The sequence below is a fragment of the Raphanus sativus genome, unplaced genomic scaffold (genome assembly GCF_000801105.2).
Source record: "Raphanus sativus cultivar WK10039 unplaced genomic scaffold, ASM80110v3 Scaffold2569, whole genome shotgun sequence".
Lineage (NCBI taxonomy): Eukaryota > Viridiplantae > Streptophyta > Magnoliopsida > Brassicales > Brassicaceae > Raphanus > Raphanus sativus.
In genome coordinates, this window is record NW_026617877.1 from 4650 (window position 1) to 14938 (window position 10289).

The window sequence follows — 10289 nt, forward strand, 5'->3', positions numbered from 1 at the left end:
TAAAATTTCTCTTATTATATGGTTTGAAACTTAAAACTAGACCACATGTAGTCATATAATTGGTCAACTTATATTTTTTTACTAAGCTTTATATACATAAGATTAGCTTTCAAGTCACATCTATGGTATTAGAAAAGTCACTGGTAACAAAAATGATATTTGTAATAATGTGAATATGACGTTTCACATAGAGTTTTGAGAGTAGTTTTATAAGCTTAAGAGTATAAACGGGAAAAGCTTGCAACTTTAAGTAAAAGAAGCAATAGATGGGATTCATGACCAAAAAAAGCGATAGATGGGAACAAAAACTGACAAAAAAAGATGGGAACAAAAAAGAATTTTGGATTTTCCTATTTTATTTATTATAAAACAACAAAAGATTTTGTTAGAAGCAAAACAGTTTATTTGTTTCTATGGGAATTATTTTTTTTTAAATTACCGATTAACCCTTTCTAATGGACCAAAGAGTTACATAAGTAAGAAAGAGAGAAGAAAGTAAAAGAAAAACGAAAATATAGGGAAAAAAACAAAAGAGGAAGATTTTATATTATGATTTCTTTATGAGTAAAATTATTTCCTCCAAATCTGCTATAAGAAAAAATGGCTTAAAAAGCGAGCGTTCTCACATATCCTCCAAACTCTATAAGATACATTTCCTTCTCTGAGATATTTTACTTAACTTTGTTGTGGAATCTTATTCTTTGCATTGAGGAGTCATACAACTCGTCTCCACTCTCTCCTCCAGCTTCCTCAACTGAATGCTCCTCTTTGTTGCTCTCGTGTAATCTCTTCCGCTTTGGGGGCAAAAGGGTTTCCGATTTGATTGATCTCCCGTCAAAATGGTATTCTAAATCTCTGGATTACATTTCAAAGTTTTGATCTTTTTATTTATTTTCATTTCAAACCGAAAATGAATGTACGTTTTGTTCTTCTGGGTTTCATTTGAATGTGCTCTGTTGTTACCTGGAAAAAAGTAATAGTGCAGTGATGAACATAAATCATCGTAAATGGTTTCTGCTGTTTAAGGTTTTATCATTGGTTGCTTTCATGTTGTGATTATTAAATTGGTTTTATTACTCAAGATTTTTTTTTTTGGGTGTGTGTGTGGGGTCTAGTTCTTGGGCGTTAAGCCTCTAAACTAGACACTATTGAATGCTGTTTGTGTAATTCACTTTTCGTAAATTAAATGTGTTTGCTTGCTTCTTCAGCCTTCTTCTACAGTTAAAGCTGGCTCGTTCGTTTGGGTCAAAGATCCGGAGGAGGCATGGTTAGATGGTGAAGTTATTGAGGTTAATGGAGATGATATTAAGGTCCAATGTACCTCAGGGAAGACGGTATGTTGGATACACTCTGAATAACTCTGATATATGTTGATGGAGGCTTGTATCTCATACTTGTGTTGAATTTTTATGCAGGTTGTTGTCAAAGTTTCAGACACATTTCCGAAAGATATGGAAGTTCCACCTTCTGGAGTGACTGACATGACAACGCTAGCATATCTACATGAACCAGGGGTCCTACAAAATTTGAAATCAAGATATCATATAGACGAAATATATGTGAGCTTTTCCTTTTGGTTTTTGCTCTTTTCTGTTTTTTTTTGTTGGCTCTGTTAAGACACTTTTTTGGACTAACATTTGTGTTATTTCTAGACTTACACAGGAGATATCTTGATTGCTGTGAACCCTTTTAAACAACTAGCGAACCTGTACAATGACCATATGATTGCACATTACAAAGGAGCCGCCTTTGGATCATTGATGCCCCATCCGTTTGCAGTTGCGGATGCAGCTTACAGGTACCTGCCATTCAACTTTTTCTTTCTCTTGTTCCCTTCCTTATTGGTTGTTTCCTGCTTTCACATTTTTCTTCTTCTTCTTCTTTGCTTGGGGTGTAGACAAATGATTAATGAGGGAGTTAGTCAATCAATCTTGGTAAGTGGTGAGAGTGGAGCAGGGAAGACTGAGACTGCTAAAACGCTTATGAAATATCTGGCCAAAATGGGAGGTCGAGCTGTCAAAGATCTCTCGAGCAGAAGGAGTGTCGAAGATCAAGTTTTGGAGGTATCTAATGGCAACTTGTGGATTATCTAAAGACAGGATTTGTAAAAGATCGTTATTTGACATGAATGGTGTTCTTTATGCAGTCCAATCCTGTTTTAGAAGCATTTGGGAATGCAAAAACCGTTAGGAACAACAATTCAAGGTGAGTGGAACATAAACTTTCTCTTAATAATGAATATCCGTTTTCATATGTATACAAATCATTATCATGTTGCAGTCGATTTGGTAAATTCGTGGAGATTCAGTTCGATCAAAGGGGAAGGATATCAGGAGCTGCTATCAAGACTTATTTGTTAGAGAGATCAAGGGTGTGCCAAGTGTCAGATTCTGAGAGAAACTATCACTGCTTTTACATGCTTTGTGCTGCACCACCAGAGGTAACATCATATGCCTCTTCTTTCTGTCTAATAGACCACAGTTTCTTGGAGATTCTGAAATTTATTGTTCTGTTGTTTCTCCTTATGTTATTTGACAGGACATTAGAAAACTAAGACTAGAGGATCCAACAACATACCGTTATCTGAATCAATCTCGTTGTATCAAGTTAGAGGGGATGGATGATTCGGAAGAATATGCTAAAACCAGAGAAGCAATGGGCATTGTTGGGATAAGCTCAGAGGAGCAGGTAAGTTATTTTTCCCTTCTCCTAGTAAAAAAAATGGTGATATATGAGTGTATTTGATTTGATATCACTTTCTTTTCCAGGAAGCAATATTTCGAGTTTTGGCAGCTATTCTTCATCTGGGTAACATAGAATTTACCAACGGAGAAGAAACAGACTCTTCAGTTCCAAAAGACAAGAAGTCACTGAAGATTGCAGCTGAGCTTTTCATGTACGCTGCTAACTTGAGTTGATCACTTTGAATGTGAAAATCATCCCTTTCAGAAACTATTCTTGACTCCTTGAATTCCTGCAGGTGTGATGAGCAGGCACTGGAAGATTCTCTCTGCAGACGTGTAATGGTGACACCTGAAGAAACGATATCTAGATGTCTGGATCCTGAGTCTGCAGCATTTAGTAGAGATGCTTTGGCAAAATTTGTGTACGCAAAATTGTTTGATTGGTATGTATTGCATTTCCGAGCATATAATTCTCTTTCTTAATTCCCAAAAGTAATTTTCCTAACTCTTTGCTTATTGCTTTTGTAGGATCGTAAACAAGATCAATAATTCAATTGGACAAGATCCTGACTCAAAACACATGATAGGAGTGTTGGATATATATGGATTCGAAAGCTTCAAGACAAACAGGTGCTTACGCTATATGCATCATGTTCGTTTTAGACAAGGAAAAGAATTGAGTAAAATGCTATGGAGCAAAGGCTCAAATGAAACATCAGACACATGACATGAATCTAGTTCTAGGAAGCAATTGATATATAGAAAAAGTCACTATTTCTCCTTGAAATTTCTGGAATGTTGAAATATAACAACATGTGGATAATAAATACATCGTTTATCTCTTAGTAAGAAGTCAAGTGCATGTTGCTTCTGATTCTTACTAATGCATCATGGTTTTTGCAGTTTTGAGCAATTTTGCATCAATTTGACGAATGAGAAACTTCAGCATCACTTTAATGAGGTTTGTCTGAACTCTGCTCTCTCTCTCTCTCTTCTGATAGTTGCCTTTTATTCAGCCTTGCTCCTTTTTGATTCATGATTCATGATTCTTTCCCTTGCGCAGCACGTCTTAAAAATGGAACAAGATGAGTACAAGAAAGAAGAAATTGAGTGGAACCACATCGAGTTCCCAGATAATTGGGAAGTTTTGGAACTTATTGAGAAGGTATCTAGTTTTTTTACCAAGTTTTACTGCGAGCTCTTTGTAAAATAGTTGCCACTTTCGCATGTTCATCACTCTTTTCTCACGTTTCAGAAACCTGGTGGTATTATTGCTCTCCTGGACGAGGCTTGGTAATCCTAAGAGCTTTCAGTTGTTATTATTCCGCTGCGTTGTCTCTGCTTTGAAATTGACGTTTTATTACCTCTGTCTTGCAGCATGTTCCCAAGATCAACACATGAAACGTTTTCTCAAAAGCTGTACGAAACATTAAAAAAGAACAAGCACTTTAGCAAGCCAAAATTAGCTCGTACTGACTTCACAGTTTGTCACTATGCTGGTGATGTGAGTAGAGCAGAGCAAGCATTTTTAAATAATGCAACTATGCCCTAAAAATACTAAAAGCACTGAGTATTCTTTGCAGGTAACCTATCAAACCCAGCAGTTTCTGGAAAAGAACAAAGATTATGTTGTTGCTGAGCATCAGGCTCTGCTAGGTGCTTCCAAGTGCACTTTTATTGCAGGTTTATTTCCTAGTCTAGTGGAAGATGCTAGCAAACAGTCCAAGTTCTCTTCTGTAGCTTCACAATTTAAGGTGAAGTAAATGAGGTATTTTTCATGTTTATAACAGGATTTATTGAAGTCATTTTCTTATTTATGCAGCTACAACTGGCACTATTGATGGAACGTCTTAGTACTACTGAGCCTCGCTATATTCGTTGCGTGAAGCCCAATAATCTTCTGAAGCCCTCTATCTTTGAGAACCAAAATGTTCTGCAACAGCTACGTTGTGGGGTTAGATTCACCTTCATTTTTTGGTTTGTCTGAAAACGTTTGTTTGTTATTTTCTCCATGCAAGTCTTATTAGTCATTTTACAGGGTATGATGGAGGCAATCGAGATATGCCGTGCTGGATTTCCTACACGGAAACATTTTGATGAATTCCTGGACAGATTTAGTGTCCTAGCTTCTTCTACTTTGGATAAGAGGTTTGGCTCTCTCTCAGTTCAGAGGTTGAAAGTTTACCTAGATATTGAAAATGCTCTAACTTTTGGCTTGTTCCTACTAGTTCTGATGAGAAAGCAGCCTGCAAGAAACTTCTGGAGGCAGTTGGACTCAGAGGATACCAGGTACTCATTATGTGCACGTCAAGCATGGACACTTTGCTGAATACTTGTTTGGTTTATTTTGCTTTAACGTTCTTTTTTTCTGCAGATTGGAAAGACGAAGGTTCTCCTCATGGCTGGGCAGATGGCTGAATTGGATGCTCGGAGGACCGATGTCTTGGGAAGAGCAGCCAGAATCATACAGAGGAAATTCCGCTCCTACCTGCTCCTCAAAGCTGCAATAAATATTCAGGCTCTGTGCAGAGGTATCTAAAAGTTGTAGAGAATATTAGCTGATTCTCAAATATTCACTTAGCTAGAGAACAAATGCATTTATTATTTGCTTTGTTATCCATCATTTACAGGTCAACTCGCTCGACATATATTTGAGGACTTGCGCAGAAAGGAAGCGGCTGCTTTGAAGATCCAGAGAGCTTTGCGGATCTACCTTGATAGGCGGTCTTACAAAGAAGCTGTGGTTACAGTTCAGTCAGGTTTGCGTGGTATGGCTGCTCGCAATGTACTAGGAAGGAAGACCAAGGCCACACTTGCTATTCAGGTGGTGAAACCTCTTTCTCTTTTTTTTTTTCTTATCATCTTTGAGCTTTTCTCATCCCTCCAAATTTCTCTTAGACTCCGAGTTTAATTTTTTTCATTGCATATACCAGATCCATTGCCGTAGATACCTGGCCGAGTCGCACTACAAGAAGCTGAAGAAAGCAGCGATTACTACACAAAGTGCATGGAGAGCAAGGCTAGCCCGTAAAGAACTGCGAGAGCTTAAGATGGTGAGCCTAATCTTCTTTTACTTTTCCGTTCTAAGCATTTTACATGGAAGACGAGCTTAAAAAAATGTGGTTAGATGAGTTTAGATAATGGAGCTAGCAGCTGGAAATTGCGCTGTTTATTGATTGTCTTGAACACACAGAGAGAGCGAACATGCTCGTTTTTGGCCAAAAATGATAAACTGAAGCAATGATATTTTCTGTAGGCTGCAAAGGAAACTGGAGCCCTACAAGCTGCGAAGAGTAAGCTTGAGAAGCAAGTGGAAGATCTCACGCTGAGACTGCAGCTAGAGAAACGCATGAGGGTCAGTATAACCACAGCCACTTATCCTTCTCTTTTCGGTTTTCTATCCGTTCTCTGGATACTGATTCAACAGATTCTTCAACCTGTCATTGTGGGCTTTGACGTTGTAGGTGGACGTGGAAGAGAGTAAAACACAAGAAAATGCGAAACTGCAATTAGCACTGAAGGAAATACAACTGCAGTTCAAGGAGACCAAAGTGTCTCTCTCAAAGGAAGTGGAAGCTGCGAAAAAGACTGCAGAAATGGTTTCGGTAGTAAAGGAGGTTCCTATTGTTGACACCGAGCTTGTGGAGAAACTCAAGAGTGAAAATGAAAACCTCAAGGTAGGGAGTTTGCTATATATAATTAGTAAGGCGTTTCAAAGATGTAGAAACCAAAGCCACGTTTGAAATTTCATTTTTTTTTTTCATATGCAGTCCATGGTAAGTTCGCTGGAGCAGAAGATTGATGAAACAGAGAAAAAATTCAAGGAGAAGGTGAAGCAGGCTTTAGAAGCTGAAGACAAAATTGTTGATTTGAAGACCGCCATGCACAAGTATTCACTCACTATTGGTCTATTTGCTATTGAGTTTCCACAGAGATTTTTAAGGTCCTTTTTTCTTCATTTGCAGACTGCAAGAGAAGCTAGAGGATGTGATAAACGAAAATGAAGTTTTGAAGCAATCTGCCTTAAGCACACCTGTTAAGACAGCATCAGGACGTTTCTTCCCTGCTACTCCACTAAAGGTAAAACATATACTTGAAATGACTTCATCTGACTCTCTCAATCAATCATCCTAATTAATAATACTGCTCTTGCTGCTCAGAACTTGCAAAATGCCGAAGCAAATCAACTCACTGTAAGTTATGTCTTTTGCTTTTCCATCTACTTTTTATCTGATAGCCTGCTCCATTTCTTTTGTAAATCCTTAAAGATCCGTCTCTGCAGGGAACTATGTTTACAACACCAGCAAGGATTCAAGAATCCAGGGGTTCTCATATTGATCCTCAAGAAGTATGTTGTTTAGTAAATTTACTGGATTATGTGCTCTCCGTCCTTGGTTGAAGAGAGATTCTCCTTTTCTTGGTACAGGAGGATGTGGAAGCCCTAATCAGCTGTGTCACAAAAAACGTTGGATTTAGTCAGGGGAAGCCTGTGGCGGCATTTACCATCTACAAATGTCTTCTTCATTGGAAATCCTTTGAAGCAGAAGGAACCAATGTATTTGATCGTCTTGTTCAAATGATTGGTTCTGCTATTAAGGTACACTAAAAATTGAGAGGGTCCGTAGAAATATTCTTTTTCTTTTATCAGAATGAAAATGACTAATGGTTTCTTACTATTAGAATGAAGACGACAACGCTAACTTGGCATATTGGTTATCCAATACTTCGACCTTATTGTTCATGCTACAACAAAGTCTCAGATCTGGTGGAAATGGGGCCACTCCACTTCGAAAGTCACCTTCCTTGGTCCGATGGATGACCAAGGTAAATATTTATACCCTTTGTCTTGTGTTGATGAGTGTGTGTATACTCCAGAAACTAAAACAATCCTTGCCGTTTTGTTTACCAGGGTTTCCGTTCTCCAGCAGCTGAAGCGATTCGACCAGTTGATGCCAAGGCTCCAGCTTTGCTTTTCAAGCAGCAGCTTGCAGCATATGTTGAAAAGATTATTGGGATTATCTGGTTTAAACTGAAAAAGGATTTGAACACTTCCCTTACTCTCTGCATCCAGGTGCTATGATCCACAATGCTTCTCTATTTTTTTCATCTTTGCCTTTGTATCTATGTATATGTGTTGTGAGCTGACATGAGAAAATCTTTCCTCTAGGCACCAAAAACGTTCAAGGGGACTGCGCTAATGTCTGATAGCACTGCTAAATACTGGCAGGGGATTATTGAAGGACTAGATGCACTGCTAAGCACACTTAAAGAGAACTTTGTATGTGAAACTCGTTTCTACTCAGTGCTCTTGTCTCCCCTAAATGTCAAGAGATTTTTACTAAGCTTATTCTTGTTACAGGTTCCTCTGGTTCTTATCCACAAGATATTGTCTCAGGCTTTCTCACTCATCAATGTCCAACTGTGGAACAGGTTTGTATTTACCTTTCTGTGTTTTTGGAATATGAATCTGTATGGTAAGCAGATTTTAATAGACCTCTTCTAATTTGGTTCACAGCGTTATGACGAGACCAGATAACTGTTCGTTCATCAATGGAGAATATGTAAAATCTGGTTTAGAAAAGTTAGAGGTTTGGTGCTTGGAAACAAATGAAGAGGTATTATTCCCCCAAAGTACAGTTTTCTTTCTTCTTTTGTTGTCTTCAATATCTCTCACCTTTTGGCCACTCGTCTTTGATAGTATGCTGGCTCATCCTGGGATGAACTCAAACATACCAGACAGGCTGTTGGATTCTTGGTATGTTGTGAAACTTGTTTTTGAATTTTTGAGAAATTTAACTGTACTTGAATCTACTAAGTAAGAGTTTTTTTTGAATTCCCATCTTCAACACAGCTCTTCCATAATAAGTACAAAATCTCATACGATGAGATTGCAAAAAAATTGTGTCCAGTAAGTCTCTCTCTCTCTCTCTATCAACCAACTATTTTTTTTTATGGAACTTTGACTTTTGTGGTTATACTGACACCATTTTTGTCCGCATCACATCAGGTCCTTAGAATACAACAGCATTTCAGATTATGTACTCTGTATAAGGATGAAATCTACAACACAAAAAGTGTTTCTCAAGAGGTAAAAGCTTTCTGAGGAAAATGCTGCTTGTCTAATTATTTGTTTTTAATCCTTTGCTCCAGTAAGTAGTTTTGATCCTCTGATGATCAAACAGGTCATAGAGAACATGGCAGGAGTTATGACAGACAGCAGCGACTTCTTGTTAAAAGATGATTCTAGGTATGTATGGCTTTGCATCTGTCATCTTTACCCAAATATAAAAATCCCATATAGGTTGCTGCTATGATCATCAAAAATCATAATTATATGACCCTTTTTTGGCTTTGGTGTGGAGCAGCAACAGCATATCTCTCTTGATCGATGACTTATCTAGTTCAATGCAAGATAAGGACTTTGCACAAGTGAAACCTGCCGAGGAACTAGTGGAGAATCCAGCTTTCAGTTTCTTGCAATAGTGTAACTCAGTGAAACAAAAAAAACAAGAACACCATTTAAAAAGAAAAAAAAATAGGATGAAGAATCTCTCTCAGGATGAAATCACCGATTTGTTTATTTGTGTCTCATTGGATTTCTCTCTCTAATTATCCAAGAGAGATTGTTTTGCTGGGAGAGTAAAAAAGACATCCGGTTATTTTTTATGGGTCACTTCTTCTGTTGGTGGAAACAAGGAACTTTTGGTATAGTTTGTACAAAAGACGATCAATATATATTGAGTATAAAAGAAAAAAAGTTTTTAGGATAAGAAAATAAAATGATGTTATTATCTGTTATAGATTGATGACATGCATTTATCTGTGTTTTTTGTAGTTTTCTTGTGTCTAATTATTTGATAGAGAAAATCTCATTTTAAACCATGAAGGCACTTTAAACTTTGGTGCTCAAAAACTCACACTTCAATCTTTAAATCAAGAGTATTTAGGTCATATACACACAGAAATTGTCGAAATTTGGAGAATACCCAAGACACTGTTGAATTTTTTTTAATACCGAAACACCCCTATACGACTACAGCTCATTTATCTTGTACTTGTATATTCTGTGTCAGAGACTAGACGCTAAGACCCTATTCTACACACCACAGGCTGTATTCCCATATTACCCAAAAAGACACCAAGGGTAGACGAAAAACAACAATTACATTTTTTGCAGTTTATTAGTTGTGTTTGAACTCACAACCTTTCATGTCTCTCTCTTCTTAAACATTATATCTTTGATTCTCTTCTTCGTTTTAGAGAACCATTAGGATTTTACTAGGCGAGATGAATGATTTGCGGTTGCCGGAGCATGTTTGTTGCCAAGTCTAAGCATGATTGCAATGATTCTCAAGGATACGAAGAAGAAGAGCTAGATGTTTCTGAATCAACCCCACCCCTATAGTGGTTCGATTCTGTGTAAATCCAACACACGTTGAAGCGCTAGTTGAGGAAGCGAAGGTTAGTATCTGAGATAATAATTCCTCTGATATTTTGTGGTTAAAATCACCCCCACTACAATTTATGTTACTTACTTATGACTAAGTCCATTAATTAGAGTAGACGTTATTTCAAAACGTCACTACTAAGAATTATATTAGTCCT

The 10289-nt window shown here is 37.5% G+C and overlaps 1 protein-coding gene across 2 annotated transcripts; it reads left to right on the forward strand.

Moving 5' to 3' along the window:
- Positions 1-578: 578 nt before the first annotated feature.
- On the forward strand, positions 579-9482 carry LOC130505772 (myosin-13-like). Of its 2 annotated transcripts, XM_057000377.1 has the most exons (39): positions 580-842; positions 1209-1334; positions 1416-1559; positions 1653-1798; positions 1898-2063; positions 2147-2205; positions 2281-2440; positions 2539-2688; positions 2769-2896; positions 2981-3127; positions 3213-3314; positions 3588-3645; positions 3748-3849; positions 3940-3977; positions 4062-4188; positions 4268-4438; positions 4507-4638; positions 4723-4832; positions 4913-4973; positions 5059-5215; positions 5315-5508; positions 5618-5737; positions 5941-6039; positions 6149-6361; positions 6455-6573; positions 6650-6764; positions 6845-6877; positions 6967-7032; positions 7111-7281; positions 7365-7508; positions 7594-7755; positions 7852-7962; positions 8044-8114; positions 8200-8299; positions 8383-8439; positions 8536-8592; positions 8692-8772; positions 8867-8931; positions 9050-9482. In XM_057000377.1, exons 1-39 carry the CDS (start codon positions 840-842, stop codon positions 9165-9167), a joined length of 4383 nt encoding a protein of 1460 aa, XP_056856357.1. In that variant the 5' UTR covers positions 580-839; the 3' UTR covers positions 9168-9482. The 2 variants fall into 2 exon arrangements, with proteins under 2 accessions (XP_056856356.1, XP_056856357.1); XM_057000376.1 differs by having other exon boundaries at positions 579-842; positions 8536-8772.
- Positions 9483-10289: the final 807 nt, after the last annotated feature.

What these genes read in the sequence shown, in the direction of transcription:
- LOC130505772 (XM_057000376.1), top strand. An exon ending in TGATTGGTTCTGCTATTAAG is followed by an intron (nt 7,282 to 7,364) that starts GTACACTAAAAA and finishes TCTTACTATTAG; the next exon opens with AATGAAGACGACAACGCTAA. An exon ending in AATGTCCAACTGTGGAACAG is followed by an intron (nt 8,115 to 8,199) that starts GTTTGTATTTAC and finishes TTTGGTTCACAG; the next exon opens with CGTTATGACGAGACCAGATA.